This window comes from Scylla paramamosain, unplaced genomic scaffold, assembly GCF_035594125.1.
Source record: "Scylla paramamosain isolate STU-SP2022 unplaced genomic scaffold, ASM3559412v1 Contig94, whole genome shotgun sequence".
NCBI lineage: Eukaryota > Metazoa > Arthropoda > Malacostraca > Decapoda > Portunidae > Scylla > Scylla paramamosain.
The window spans coordinates 158,310-174,653 of record NW_026973759.1 but is presented as its reverse complement, the minus strand read 5'-3'; the positions used below and the strand labels follow the sequence as shown (position 1 = coordinate 174,653).

General features: G+C 45.7%; 2 protein-coding genes across 2 annotated transcripts in view; both read right to left on the bottom strand.

The window, feature by feature from the left end:
* Positions 1–14,853, bottom strand: part of LOC135098949 (uncharacterized) — a 61,362-nt gene extending 46,509 nt beyond the window's left edge. The window contains exons 1-2 of the mRNA XM_064001376.1: positions 14,678–14,853; positions 14,084–14,188 (exon numbers count right to left, since the gene is read on the bottom strand). Of these exons, the coding sequence (XP_063857446.1) occupies positions 14,084–14,188; positions 14,678–14,715 (143 nt within the window). The 5' untranslated portion in view covers positions 14,716–14,853. The remainder of the gene's footprint in view (positions 1–14,083; positions 14,189–14,677) is intronic.
* Positions 4,591–11,341, bottom strand: LOC135098947 (uncharacterized). Its single transcript, XM_064001374.1, has 4 exons — positions 9,306–11,341; positions 9,110–9,205; positions 8,945–9,028; positions 4,591–8,847 (listed from the first exon to the last, which is right to left on the bottom strand). The coding sequence occupies exons 1-4, from the start codon at positions 9,487–9,489 to the stop codon at positions 5,108–5,110; spliced, it is 4,104 nt and encodes a 1,367-aa protein (XP_063857444.1). The 5' UTR covers positions 9,490–11,341; the 3' UTR covers positions 4,591–5,107.
* Positions 14,854–16,344: the final 1,491 nt, after the last annotated feature.

The following is a 16,344-nucleotide window of genomic DNA, read 5'->3' as shown; positions in this document are numbered from 1 at the left end:
AACATCGTATTATTCAAACCATTACTAAAAACGACGTGATCGTCATCGTCTAGTGGCGCGCCGTCTGCCTTCGTCGCGCTAACTCGCAATTCTAGAGACAGCGTTGATAGATCCAAAAATTGCCCTGGAATACCAGGCAGTCTAAATTCAATGTAAGGATCGTTGATCCCCGCATGATTATTAGCATTTGCGTCTAAATTAACGGGTAATACGTCCAACTTTCCCCTCGCAGCGACTGACGATTCGATGGTATGCAAGCGATTCACCCGCGGAAAGTTCTCACTCACGGCCGTCAGATAATTGCTCAGGGGGGTGGAGGTCGCTCCACCCTGCACATCCGGACCGTAATGAGTCATCTTTGCGACTAAGCTAAATATTGAAGATATCTGCTTTATAGCAAGTCTTTCTTTTCAGTTGCCTGGTTGGTGGTTTTCTCTTTTTTTTTTTTTTTCCGACTCCAACTTTCCTCTTTTTCATTACTCGTCCGCCTCGAACTATCCTTTCCCCCACACCCTTCACGGCTGCAACACCTCTATTTCTTAATGATTCGCGAAGTCGCTTCCCTTCTAAAACATCTGTTAATAAACCTTTTCCCATTTGGAGCGCTTCGGGTGCTACAGTGCGCATGAGAAAGGGAATTGCTCTTTTAGCAAAGCCACTCAAAACGGAAAATAGACCGCCACCTCTTCTTGAATGGGGTGGAATAAAAACCCGGATGTCGTCTAAACCTCCACCTTTGCTTTGCGTAAAAAGCAAGTCGTATTCCGCTCGAGTGGGAGGTGTGAACGCTCTCGTCATGATGGTTGTCACGTCATGAATAAGACGTCGAGCATAATCACCAGCTATTTATTTCTGTCTGATATGCTGCTCCCGCCATGATCAAAATAAATAATAACGGTCACCCCAATTAAGGAATACATTTATACTCGATTTGTCAAACACACATCAACTTTATTTTAAAATTTACATGATATAGTTATTCAGACTTCCTCACCAGAATAGTTTCAACTCCAAAAGGTTGAAGTCGCTGCGCCAGCCCTTCCACCATAGGCAGGTAATTATTCTTCCACTCATCCTGGCAGCGACCTCTACATCCCAGTCCTTCCGGGATAATAATTTGCTCTACTTCAGCGTTCGCCATGGCTAGCAGGGCAATCTTTTTCAGGCAATTCTGGAAGTGTTGACGTCGATTCACGCTTGTATCCATCTTGAGTCCTTCCACGTAAGGCAAATCCTTCGACGTCGCGATTGCCTGTCGCGCCTTCTCGTTTCCCTCGACGGCCTCGCCCCAACCATACTGAGTCACGCAGGCCACCAGGTGAGGGAGATTTACGCTTCCTGTGGGAGGCGCGTGGATAATGATACGTCCTGGGTCATCTCTCGTGTCTGCCGTGGCCCGATGAAGCGAGTAGAGTCTCTTTCTAGCTGCATGTGTATTCTCGTATGGGTAAATCGTTTTGAGATCCCGCGCAATCCCACTCGGTTCGGTGGAGACGGCATTTACTGAATAAATGATATAACAGCGGCGGTCGCGGAAGATGCCATCGGTCAGCTTGCCCTCGACCACCTTCATCTTGACGAGTAATTGGAGGGCTGATCCACACGTTGAACCCTCTGTGAGGGGAGTGAGGGGGAAATGTGTCATCGCAGACCTTTATTCACACGTATTGGTCGATATTACACCTTCTGCGTAGTAGAATTTATTCATTCAAATTGACGCAGGTGTTATTTTTTTTCCTTTGTTGGTGGGAAGGGATGGAGGGCGGGGAACGTATTATTTATTAGGGGATGTGGGTTAGGGGGGGGGTGAACCTTTTTTTGACCATAACCCTCATCAATTATCCATCCGTGGGCCTGCACCCCTGACGCGCCTAACACGTGCTCTCATGTATTATTGATGTACTTACTCGTTTACAGAGTAAGATGGGGAGCTTTCTCATTTAATATGCTTCCCAGATGTCACCGACCCCGCCACCTATCAGTTTACTTCGTTGAGTCGTATTTCTGATGGCATCCGCGGGGAGTTGCGCCATGCGAAGTAGCAGTGATAATAATGGACGCTTATCGGGTGAAAGTCTTTTCGCGGCCCCCTTTTCGTGACCGAGTACTCGTATGAGATCAAACACGCTTATGCCAGAAAATGGTGGAAGTAAGTTACCGCGCTCATCCCATGAAATCCCAGGTTTACCCTCCAATAATTTCAAGAGAGATAAACCATATTCTCTAAAGGAAGGAGGAACGGCAACTCGAATCAAATCATCCAAGGGTGGATTGACAGGTGCGCGTGGTGGTGGCGTCACGGTGGCGGCGTCGGGGAGGGCGGCGGCCGGTAGCGGTAGTGAAGTTTTTTTTTTTTTCTTGACTTGTTTTGACGTGAATCGGTGCTGAGTTGCGCTGTCGGTCGGTTTAAACTTACACCTCTCGGCAACTGAGACGGGAACTAAACAATATTCTTTCATCTCTGTAGTAAACTTGTTATTGCCGACACGGCTATCGGGAGTAACGCGGCCAATATGTTACCACCTCGTTTGGAGATTAGAATCGCTTTCTTCTTGTACACGGGCGTCTTCTTCAAGGCTACAGTGCGAATATCACTCTTGAATTTTTTCAGGCGGTTAATGATGGTATCGTCGTCCGTCAGGCGTCTCTTCAAAAAGTTGGCGAATATTTCCGAGATGCAATTGACTTCGCGCTTATTCAAACTTTGCAAGACCTGCTTCCGCAATTTAGGGGTGACATGCGAGAGGAGAAAAACCAAATCCTTGTACTTCAATATCAATGGTTTTTCCTCATCCATATCTTATACTAAGTCGTCCGCATCTATCCAGCTGTCAAATTTATCTGGGTACCCACGCCAGTGGACGAAGTACTTTCTCTTACCTCGCTCGACCTTCGATCGTAATATATCGACCTGGTAATGTGAGGGAAGAGAGGACTTGATTAATTCTTCCCTGTAGAAAGCGCCGGTCACGTCCTCCCCCGCCAAATCCCTTATGAAATAAATAGGGATTTTATGTGAGTAATCCACACGACTTATCTTAAAAAGCTCCTCGGTATTGTTGACGGTATAACCCTTATTGAATTTAAATTGCGTTCGGGAAGCACGTTGCAAGCGTACAATGTCTCCCACGTCTAATTTATGACTGACAACTTTCTTTCCCCTTGGCCGATTTAAATACATTCGTTTAAATTGCTTCCTGACTTGTGACAGCTCGCGGAGGCGGTGAACCTGAGCCGGCGTTTGGTTGCCGCCCAAACCGCGGTGTGGGGTGTGATTGTACGTATTTATTAGGGTGGGCAAGACGTTAATATACGTCAGTGTGTTGTTCTGCGTGAGATATTTATATATTTTTGTCTTTATGGTTCGGATGACCCTTTCTGCCAAACTCGCCTTTGTTTCACGCGAGTAATTGGAATACAAGGTAATACCTTTCAAAGTTAGATATTTTTTCACTGCTTGATTATAAAATTCGGATCCCTGATCGGTAAAAAGACGCGACACGCCTGTAAAACTCCCCGACTCTAGAACTTTTTTCAGCGCTTGCAGGCTACTGTGTCCGGATTTACTTGTCAGCGTTGCCACTTTCAAGTATCTGCTGAAAACGTCCAGGCAAAACATGATGTATCGGACGCCGCCATTGTGTCTGTGCAGCCTCGCAAAATCGGCCAAATCGCAAGTTAAAATGACGGACGGTTTAGGAGCGAGAATTTTTCGTCGCGGAAAACGTTTCAGTGTCGGCTTGTGAAGCGTATAAGTGCGGTTGCCCTGCAGAAATGCCCTCACATCGCGGAGTGTTAGATTCTTATCCCTTTTCTTCCCCTCTCTGTAGAGTGCTTGCACACCTCCTAAAGCCGCAGGATTCGTCATATCCCGGTAAAGTTCGTCCAAAACGGCGTTCATAGCAGATAGACTTTCTCACAGGGTGACTCATCCACAATATTCGTGCGCAGTTGAATTTCTTCGGGTGCGTTCGGGGATAAATCACACAACAAATAACCGTGATCTCGTCTAAGCACGACATTTTTATAAATTTCCACAAAGTGTTTGGCGCGCTCCCTTCCATAAAGTTGCCTGCCCAGACATTCAATTTGATATATATCTCTGTTTTTCATAAGAATGTAATGTGAGGCATTTAAAGTTATCGTTCTAGCATACTTTCCGGGGAAAAAGACATTCTGTGCTATCATTATAACTGACAAATTTTTATGTCTCCCTTTGGTGAAAGCCTCTGCTATCGTTTGAGAATTGCCAGCCGTGAGGAAATTGTCATCTAATATCAGGAGTGTGTGCGTTTGCGGGTCGGCGTATGGACTGTTATCATCCATCACGGGATCAATAATTTTCTCATGCACTTCGACCTTATCTTTAAAAGGGGAATTCTGCTGCAGCGAATGCGATGAGACGCCACAAATGATAATTCTGTTAAATCCATGCTGATATTTCTCTATAATTTTATTGCAGAGGTGTGTTTTGCCGGAATTTGTATAACCTGCAATAATTATGCGTGCAGGATATCTGAAGAGATTCAGCATCTCTTCGCTAAATGTCTTGTCCATGTTAAGTTCAGAGGGTTACTAAAAGACGCTACGATATGTTTACAGTATTTATTACTTAACCTTTATTTACATGGTCATGTAGGTAACAGCATAACTAACCTCCCAGCTGCATCCTCATCCCTGCCTTCTAATTATGACGTGGATCTCCCCCGACCCACACCTCTTCCTCAACCTCCCCCCCTTCTCCCCCCTCTCCTTAACCTAAGTACAAATGTTCTTACATTACCTCCTCCTCCTCATCCTCCTTATCCCCACGTGGGCAGTACAAATGTCCTTACAGTACATGAACAATCTCCTCATTCCTCTCCTTAACTCCATACTCAAAACAAATGTTCTTACATTACATGAATGGCAGCTGCTGGCGGCCGCGGTCTCTCTCCACCCCTTAATTATGACGTGAATAATGTCATGGAAGGCCACTCCCGATCACGACACAACCCATCCTCCACCTCCCCCTCTTCCTTAGCCTACGTGGTCAGAGCAAATGTTTTTTTACATTACATGAAGGGTGTCTGCTAGCAGCTGCGTCCTCTCTTTCTCTACCCCTTAATCATGATGTGAATAATGCCGCGGAAAGTCTCTCCCGATCACGCCACAGACCACTCATTACCCCATCCTCCCCCTCTTCCTCCCCCTCTTCCTCTTCCTCCTCCTCCTCCTCCTCCTCCTCCTCTTCCTCATCCACCTCCACCTCCCCCACATCCACCGCCACCTCCTCTTCCATCTCATTCTCCACATCTCTTTCCCGCGGATCATTGTCGGGGTGATAATACGCCCTTGAGGTATAGCCATCGACGTGAAAGCGCTTGTCGTCAAAATGTGACAACGTTCGCTTTCGCATACGAGTGGTACAAATTTGTCCTTTCACATTCCTAATATTATAGCAATCCACCATCCCACATGCGACATTATTAAGTGTTTCCCTATACTGCTGATGCAATATATTTTGCTGAAGGTGAGTTGGAATGCCTTTACCTCGAGATACTTGCTTGTCATCTTCCAACAGCAGCGAATACATCTTTGGCTTTAATATAATCGCCTCTTTGATGAGCGTGGATCCGGTTTCAGATTTCAACAAGCCTAGTTGACCCTTCCGCTCCCCATTAAAACACGGGTGATCTGAAGCAAAGTTACTGGTGTCGAGAAAATTTGCCATGGGTCCATGTTTCAGTTCATCATTTAAGTTTGTAGGTATGTGCAGACTGAAAATGAAACTGTCAGTATCTTCATAAGCTAATTTAGCTCTCTCCCCATAATTAGCTTTGATGACACGATACCAAAAGTTGTACATGTACTTCTTTGCCACTTCTAAAATATGGTATCCCAAGTAATTTGGCTGCCTGATTTTAATCGTATTCTTACTGTTGACACATATGACTCGGTCCTCGCCTAATTGGTGGACCCTTTTAAAGGATGGATTTCTTGCATACTTCAGGAAAGTCTTTCTTTTTGTCACTAATTTCTGCTGGAGGCCATACTTCACTTCAGATAACATGGATCTACCATAAACTGCGTTTGACATCAGTTTGCAAATGCGATTTTTAATGGCGCACGTCTCATTTTTACGCTGAGCGACGTTCCTTTCTATGAAAGGTTTCAGGTATGGAGCCTGTCTGAACCTATATATAGCATGAACACATTGTATTTCCAGTCCAAGTGAGAGTAAAAGTTGCAGCAATTCCAGACTGATGAGATGATCTTTCAGTCCCTTATGACTGGCCACGAGTTTACGATTTTTCCTCCCCAGCTTACGACCCTCAGCTTCTAACAGTCTTTTACTGTACGGTGAGATGTCATCTTCTGTAATAGTCATGTGTGCGAGGCACAGAGGGAACTCGTCCGTGATCCGAGCTACGTCGGGGGAAACGTCACAGCTGTCTAAATGCAGCCAGTAACCGACGTCGCCATCTGTCGCATGATTCTGGATGCCAACTTCAAAAAAATCATCCATCTCTGACTGAGAAAGCTTTTTGATGTCACCCATAGGCAGGGGGGAACACATAACGCTTGCATATAATGAATTATAGTCCAGATAGAACACATAGGTGCCGGGTCCGCCGTCGGGTTGGTGGTTTGACTGCAGGTGTGGCCTGACGCAAGTTACAAAGCCTCCTCGTACATTTCTTTTGATCAGGTGATACATGTTAGGATCGTAAGGTGGATCAAGTTGAACGCCTGTCGACTTTAAAAAAGCGTCATAAGCATAAGAAGACAGTGACACGTAATGTGTCACGTCCAGCCCATAAAATTCATGCAGGTATGATCTATATTTGAGATATGTGTCGGCTAATAATCCCACATCAATCTCACAATACAGTCTTATGTAATCGCCTAAAGTGCGGCAGGATGTCATACTCCACACGCTTTGAGCGTGTTCATATTCTCCAGGTGGCAGGGCCTTCCCCTTGAGCGTGTCATAAAATGCCTCACGAGGTGGCAATTGTCGATCTTCTAAGCGGCCAAGGTCGGTGATGTACTCATAACAAAGAAACTGTTTTTGAGTGCAAATTACACGCCTTACATCCTCGGGGAGGTAATTCACCATTTCCTGGGCGTAACGCGTGCTATAGCCCGCCTGCACGTGACTCTGAGCGAGATGACCGAGGCCAGCATTCATAATGGAAAGCGTGTCCTGAAACTGCAATTCCTTAATCCTTACTTTCAATAAATGCGATTCTGACTTGGCAAGGATGTCCACGTGCGACTCTGGCAAGTGAAGGTCTTTTATGATTAAGGAGACGTCAAAGCTCATATTATGTGCCAGAGTGATGAGATATTTCCTCATGTCACGACACTGGAGGTTGCATCGCGCGCACAAAGCCCCCTTGTAATTATTTTGTGGTAATGAGTGGTCGTGATGTTTATGAGGTGGGGTTTTCACATTAAAGGGTTGATGGCAGAGCTCGCAGTGACGCTGACGTTTGAAGTGGGCTTCATCCTCCGCAGACATGCTAATTGGATAGCTAACTACACTTTCCTTGATGATTCCCCAAGCATTGGATAGGCTATCAATGAAATTATTCACGGGATCTTCACCGAAATAACTTCTCTTTTCCACGACATCTCCATGCCTATTGATGATGAGATACGAGTAACCAATTGGGTCATGTTCAGCTATCACACTCCTATTCTCCTTAGGTTTTATCATAGTTTCAAAATCAAAAAATGCTAAGTATGCAGGCTGATAGGTGTAGGCAAAATTTTTAAATTTTACTTTTTCACCGTCACCTGGAAAGAGAAGAGTTTGAGTGAAGTCGCAGTGACACTCGTGATCGCTCAAACTGACAGACTTGGGAACTGAGCTGAAACATACTTTGCAAAACTGATGACCCTCTGGGGTGGGACTGCTTCTCGTCAATTTCCGGTGCAGCTTCTCCACGTCTTTAATGAGCGTCATATGTTTTCCACCTAGTAAAAGGAGTGAGACTACAGTTTTATACTTCCGCGAGCCTTTTCTTGATAATGTTAAATAGTATATCTCACCGCTTTTTGTCAGTGTATAAACGTCCAGAGACAGACAATTTAACCTTTCTAACTGACTCAAGTTCTCCCAAGTCACTGGACTGCCTACTTTTCCGCGCGTGACGTATTTCTCTCCGCCATGCCGTCTCCGTAATATTTTTGGAATTCTTTTCCAAGGTACACCTCGAGCATGAAGTCTGAAAGCCGCCAAACACTGAATAACACAGGATGAATGTCGGCCATCAGGATTGAAAATTTCATTCCCTCCTCGCACGCCTCTAGGATAAGCAACATAATCTCCTATGCCACTACATGCGACATGCAAGCAATAGTTGATGAAAAAATTCTGTACTCTTGAAATGATAAAACCAGATCCTTCAGTCTCGCTGGTAAGGCTTTCCAGCCGACTGTTCAGCTGATGGATCCATAAATCAACAAGGTCAGGCACATCTTGATAGGTGATCAGTCGTGCTCTAAAAGCAATATGAATGACTCGATGTTCATCCTCGCCTAAGGTAGAGAATTTCACTAGTAACAGAGAAATGTGTGAAAATATTTTCAGGGTGGGGGGGAATGGCGAGCCGTGTGACGTGAAATATGATCTAATTTCCCGTATAAAGAACTCCCTGTATTCGGTAAGTAGACCGAGTGGATCTCTGCTTACATGATCAGGTATGTCATATTGATGTCTGGTGAAGCTCCTCATAAAATTTTCCCTCGAGTCAATTAACCGCGGCTCTTCCGGCATCCCGCGCTCGTCAAGGTCTGCATCCGCCGACTCTCCTGCCATGCTGCGCTCATCGTGGTCCGCCTCCGCTTGTGGCGTGTCTGGGAAGAAAAAATAGAAGTAGCAGCGACAGTTTATTATTATTATTATTATTATTATTATTATTATTATTATTATTATTATTGAATTGATATTTACCTTGTGTAGGTAGTGAAGGACTTGAAGTCTCGGAAGAATTGAATACGTTCCCCGATAATCCACTCGGTCCCGGCCGTGGCGAGTCTTAAAAAAAAAGAATATTAGTAGTGGCGGTGGCACCGTATTTATTGCTTTATTATTTGTAGTATTTTTTTTTTTTCTCACCTCTTCCCCCGCCTCCGCGTGGGATGTCGCCTTGTGACGTCCGCCGACGTGGGCCTTCTACGCCGGCGTTCTGCTCAACCTCAATCGAGTGTGAGCCTGTACAGGAAGATGTGCTCAGAGCTCAAACTTGTAAAGATTGACAGTCATTTCATCTTTATTATTATACATTCCCGCCAAAATAAGTAATAATGCTTACCAGAAGAAGCAGGATTGCCAACTTCGCAGGTGTGTTCTGGCGGTGGATGTGGAAACAGAAGTCCACACCGCTCGCATAAATCACACTGGTCTTCCACACATGAGGGGCAGGATGGATTAGTGCGCCATCTCCCACACACTTCACATAAAATCCGCGCCTCTGCTGTTCCACAGTGAACACCCATTTTCTTTTTTTTTTTTTTTCTATAACATTGTCAACACTTTGTCCCGGCCGCCATGCCGCGCGGGGAAACACTGAAGCTTCCCGCGCAGATGGTCGCGAGGCGCGTGCCTTGACTCGGAAGTAGGCAACACCTGCCTGTTTCATTATCCTCCACTCCACCCATTATCCCACCTTGATCGATTCTCTTCAAAATTTTACGTCCGAGACGCAAAGTTAACGTGGTCTTATATGTAACACGCAAGTAACACTGTTTTCCCCATCTTCAAACTGAATAGGTTTGCCTCTTTGATTAGCAATTTTGATGGCCACACTCTCTATAGTTGATGCAGAAAGTGGTTTATACGTAATTGAATTCGCACCTTTACTGGTGCTGTCGCCGGGGAGTGGTATGACGTCTAATATATTAACTAGTTGGTTGCCAAATCGCGAGGGGGAAATGATGTCGGTATAAACGTACATATAATCCGTCCCTGCATCAGCTCGCGGTACGTATTGAGCGAATAATTTTATGGGTGATGAGGAGGAAGCTTCGCTGGCGTCGGAAGATGAAATGCCGTCGCCAGATCTTTGAAAGTAGACGGTGTAGCGAAAATTTGGATTGAAACCCAGAATGTGAGCTATATGCGATGCAAATTTTATACTTATATCACTGTAAATACGATCGTCATTAGGAGGGACAATCGCGTTATTCACAACGACCCGCTCCAAGTCGCGGTCATAATAAATGATATCCGAGTAAGGGAAATAGATCTTAAAGGAGTCATTCAAGATTGCTTGAAGTTCTCTCACTATCTGTCCATTAATTGCCTTAGTTATGGCCGGTATGTTCTTATCGGTAAAATTGGAGATGATATTCCTTTCCGGTAGATAGGTATACATATTATATTCATACATATCAAAGTCTGACTGCTTAACCCGACCATAGAACGATATACTGGAATTTGGATCCCCTTCCGCAATGCAGTAGAAATATTTAGGGAATAAAATATTACACAGGCCGACTTCATAATCCCTGCCGGTGTCTAAATGAATGGGTAAGATTCTGTTTTCAAATTCTGTTGTTGTGTTGTTGGGAAATGACCTACCACCTGCAAGAGAAGATAGGTATACGTATATATCGTCACTATCTCTCAATGACATGTTTTTTAAACCCTGTCAACTAACAGACTGACTTTAAACTTTACCTTTTCATGACATATATACGTCGGCAGACTGGAGATTATGGCGGTACGGCGTGGATAGTCGCGACGACCTTGACCATAGGGGAATGTACTGAGATATCGGAGGGAGCACGTGTCGGCTATAATAATAATAATAATAGTAATAATAATAATAATAATAATAATAATAATAATAATAATAATGATAGTAATAAGACCGCCATCCGACATAAGTATTACGTCAGCCATGCCGCTGGTGGTCGGTGAAAGTGGAAGAGGCCGCCGCTCCGCCCTGGCCGTCACAGACGCTTTCTCCAGGTAAAAAGGATGGACAGGTAACGGGATCTCGTGCGGCAGTCGCGACGACCTTGACCATAGGGGATGTATTGAGATGTCGGAGGGAACGCGTGATGGCAACACTCGGTCATCCCACCCTCCAGGATTCCGTGAATGAAAGGGAAAGGGCGACTTCTATGGCAGGCGCCGTCAGAGTCCCCCTAATCACGCGTGTGTGGCGGGCGGCTGCCACGTCTGCCCGCCAGCCCCCCCATCACCTCTCCTCCCCCCCTCCACCCCCTTTTCACTCAATTATTTTCCGCCCACCATCATTGATTCATTAGTCATTCCATCGTCGCCGAAGCATAAGGACGCACGCCCCCTCACCTCTCCGTCAGTGTCGCCGTCACCGTCCCTCCCCCCCTCCCTCCCCCCCCTTGGTGTTTGCCGTCGTGAATCACCCCCCCCTTCCCAAGCATGGATCTATGGAAAATTGCTATCAGGATCACCATCGCAATATGGCTTGCCGTCAGAGTCGCCCCTGGGTGGGTGGGTTGGGGGTGGGGGGGGGGGACGTGAAAGGGCGACCTACACGGCATTGCCGTCACAGTCCCCTAGCCACGCGTGTGTGTGGCGACTTCCACGTCTGGCCGCCAGTCCACACCCTCCCCCCTCCTTTCACTCAATTATTTTCCACCCACCATCATTGATTCATTTAGTCATTCCATCGTCGCCGAAGGATAAGGACGCACGCCCCCCACCTCTCCGTCAGTGTCGCCGTCACCGTCCCTCCCCCCTCCCTCCCCCCCCCCACCCCTTGGTGTTGCCGTCGTGAATCGCCATCCTCCCTTTCCCAAGCCTGGGTCTCCATCCTGACATAGACTGCCACTGAAGTCTACGGAAAATTGCTGTCAGGTTTCCCCATTGCAACTTGATCAGCCCCACACTCACAATATGGCATGCCATCAGAGTCGCTCCTGGGGTGGGGGTGGGATCCCCCTCCCCCCCCCTCCCCCCCCCCTCCCTCCCCCCCCCCCTCCCTCCCTCTCCCATCCCCCAACACTCTATTTACAGTCAGGGTCTCCATCCTGAAATGGATTGCCACTCCGGGTAATTGCCATGGGGGTCGAGCCCCCCTAAAAAGGCTTGCCACTGAGGTCCCCATGCAATGGGGACCTCAGTGGCAAGCCTTTTTAGGGGGGCGACCCCCATGGCAATTTCCCAACTACTATGGAAGGATAAGGATAAAAGGATGAATGAGGGATGAGAGGGAGACTTGAGGAAGCAATGGGAGTGAGTCAGGCTGAATGGTTGAGGGAGGGAGGGAAGCAGTAAGTGAGGGATGAGGCCGAGAGGAGAGCTGGCTAATTCCCGAGAGAGAGAGAGAGAGAGAGAGAGAATCCTGCCACCACCACCAACCACCACCTTTCATCACCAGTTGTTACCTTCAAGCTGCCATCGCATACGTATTGCCTTCATTCCCTATTACGTTACAATAACTTGGATAGTGGAATTAGTAGTGATGTTAGTAAATTTGCGGATGACACAAAGATAGGTAGATTAATTAGGTCAGAATCGGATGCCATCGCCTTGCAGGCAGACTTAGATAGAATGAATGAATGGACGGATAGATGGCAAATGCAATTTAATATCAATAAATGCAAAGTGCTTAGCGTAGGTAGAGGAAACCCACACAATAGGTACACATTAGACAACCAAACTCTGGTAGGTACAGGGTACGAGAAAGATTTAGGAGTTATAGTTAGCTCTGAACTCCGTCTAAGGAAACAATGCATAGAAGCCAGAAACAAGGCAAATAGGGTACTAGGATTCATTTTTAGGAGTGTTAAAAGTAGAAGGCCGGAAGTAATATTAAAGTTATACTTGGCGCTGGTCAGACCTCATCTAGAACTGTGCAGTTCTGGTCCCCACATTACAGGAAAGATATAGGTCTATTAGAATCAGTACAGAAGAGAATGACTAAAAGGATACAGGGGATGAGGAGTATTCCTTACGAGGCGAGGTTGAAGCTGTTAAATTTACATTCTTTAGAGAGACGTAGGTTAAGAGGGGACCTGATAGAAGTCTTTAAGTGGTATAAGGGTTATAACAAGGGAGATGTAAGCAAAATTCTTAGGATCAGCAACCAGGGTAGAACAAGAAATAACGGGTTCAAGCTTGAAAAATTTAGGTTTAGGAAGGAGATAGGAAAAAATTGGTTCTCAAATAGAGTGGTAGGTGAGTGGAACGGACTCAGTAATCATGTAGTTAGTGCTAGGACACTAGAGAGCTTTAAGAGAAGATTAGACAAATTTATGGATGGGGATAACAGATGGAAATAGGTGTGTTTCATACAGGGACTGCCAAGTGTAAGCCTGGTCGCTTCTTGCAGCTTCCCTTATTTCTTATGTTCTTATGTTACAGATATGACACCTGAATACTGCTGATGCCGCCGCCGCCGCCGCCACCACCACCACCACCACCACACCAGTCCATTAATAAATGAAACTAGTATTTCCTGTTCATGTATTTTGTCTACGTAATGAAACAGCGGAGGGAAGCATCACGTAGACAGACAGGCACACATTAGTCTCGCCATCAGTCCTCCATGAACAACATCCTCCATCAACAGACTGACTGACTGACCGACAATGACGGACAGACAGACAGGTGGTGTACTTGCACTTATCTGCTCAGCTTCTCAACTTACTTAACTGCAACCTCAATCATATAACTTTCATCATCACAGAGTCAGGAAAGTTAAAATATTGCCTCATTTGCTGTCTCTCTCTCTCTCTCTCTCTCTCTCTCTCTCTCTCTCTCTCTCTCTCTCTCTCTCTCTCTCTCTCTCTCACTGACGTCACATCAAATAGGTCATTGTATAGATGAAATAGTTGAAATATACACACATTTCCTAATAGAATGAATTTTCTATGGTAAGTTTACATAAATAGTCCAATAATAGTATTCAAAACCACAGATTGCTACCTTTCATTACGTGTGGAGCTTCATTCTCAAATAAAAACCATTATATATATATATATATATATATATATATATATATATATATATATATATATATATATATATATATATATATATATATATATATATATATATATATATATATATATTGACTCAAAATAAGGTAACACTCACCTGGGACAGGAGGGGCAGGGGAGAGCAGGCGAGGAAGAGCGGGGAGAGGGTGGCAGGCATGCGAGGAAGAGAGCGGGGAGGGAGGGCAGGGGAGAGAAGGAAGGCCTGAAGCAGGGAGGTGAAACAAGCGAACGAGTGACTACAATTTGCTGATTACAGGAATACACACACACACACACACACACACACACACACACACATGACCATCTCCCTATAAACCCTGACAACCGTAACATCACTACCACCACCACCACACCACCACTCCCAACTACCACCACCACCACATCACCACCCCAACCTCTCAACCACACCCAACAACCACAACACCGTTACGTCCGCTACCCCCACCACTGTTACACAACCACCACCATCCCAGCAACCACAACCACCTTTACCACAAGCCAGTCACGTTCACCATCACTACCAACACCCTCTACAACCATTCCAACCATACCAAACACCACCACAACCACCACCTCAACCCAGTCACGTCCGCCATGGCCACCTCCACCTCCCCCTCCCACCATCCTACTCTCCACATCTCTCTTCCACTATCCTCTCCTCCCTATCCACCACCAGGCCAGCCATACTCACATCCACCTCTCCCCCCACACCGCAGTCCACCACAACATGCCCGCCGAGGACAGACGCAACACCGCTTCACCGCCGTAACACAACCGGAGACCCGTCACGTCAGCGGGAGCAGGGCGAATGGCTGAGGAGACGGCGAGGAGAGAGTATCACGTGACTTGAATACTTGGTGCTGATTGGTGGAGGTTGTGCTGAGGTAACTGTCACTAAGAACAGAGCCACTCTCGCAATACTACTTGTAATGATACAAAACAATAAAATCACGGTTTTATTAGCAGTAGAAGACACTTACCAATACACTGTGAAGCAAGAAGTAAGGACAAATGAAGGACACGTGAGCTTTACGAAGAGTAAGGAAGAAAACGGAAAAATAGAATGCTCTGATTGGCAGTCGGGAAGCAGGTCACCACCACAGCTCTCGTATTTATTGAGGCTTATGTAGACTTGAAATAGCGACTTGAGTCTAATGAAATAACGTAGTACATATAGTGCGGGTGTTTTCACCAATGAGAGACAGGCTAATGGGGGAAATGCAACAAGGCATTCTCAGGTATCATAAATGCACTTGTTTTTCATGAAGCATGAAGCAAGGTTATGTGCCTGTGTTCTGAAAAGCTTTGCTCTCTCACCAGACTATTTTCAAAGGCCACAGAGATAATTACACGGGTTTTCAAGATTGTTTCTCCCGATGATGCTGTAGAGACCTTACCAGTCTGTCACTAGAACCGTACAAACAGCCTGAAAATCTGTGTAATTTCAACTACAGCCTCAGGAAAGTAGTCGGGGTGCGGGCAGAAATGTTTATGGATATTGTCTAGAGTCTCTCTACACATCTGTTGTGTTTTGCTTTACTCTGCGAGAAATTAACGTGTAAGTTGTGTGATGCAGGAACGGCTCGCCTGGGTGGACCTCCGCCTTCTTTCTTCTTCCTCGGCTCGCTACGTACTGGAGTGGCGCCGCGCGGCACTAAGTGATCCAAGCCTTACAGGAAACACTTAGCAAATGACTCATTACATTTTGTGTGTGTGTCAGTGAAGGAAATGTACAGGCACGAGTAACACACCAATACAGGGCTTGTTATCATTATACAATTAACATTTCTCATCATTTTCATTATCTTCATTATGCACATCACTGTCATCATTATTATCACCCTCCTCATCCTCCTCCTCCTCCTCCTCATCATCATCATCATCATCATTCTCATTATCATCATCACCACCGTCATCATCATCATCATCATCATCACCATCACTGTCGTCACCATCTTCACGAGGTCATCGCCATTCTTTCTCGTCCTTCTGGCAGTGATGACCCTAATGACTACACTGAGAAATGGTCTTCATCCGCGACCATTATCAACATTAATACCATCACCATCATTATCATCACCTACGACCATCATCGTCATCATTGTCATCACCATCATTCATTCTTATCATCCTGATTTTTTTTATTGTTCCTAAACCCACCAAAACCATCACCACTACCACCACCACTATCATCATCATCATCATCATCATCATCATTGTTCGTCATTATCATCCTTAAGTCTTATGTGAAATTTTTACAGCGCAATGTTGATTACGAAAGAAGCAAAGGAAAAAGAGAAGAGAAGGAAGAAAAAGAAGAAAAGGAGGAGGAGGAGGAGGACAAGATGTTGGGTGATT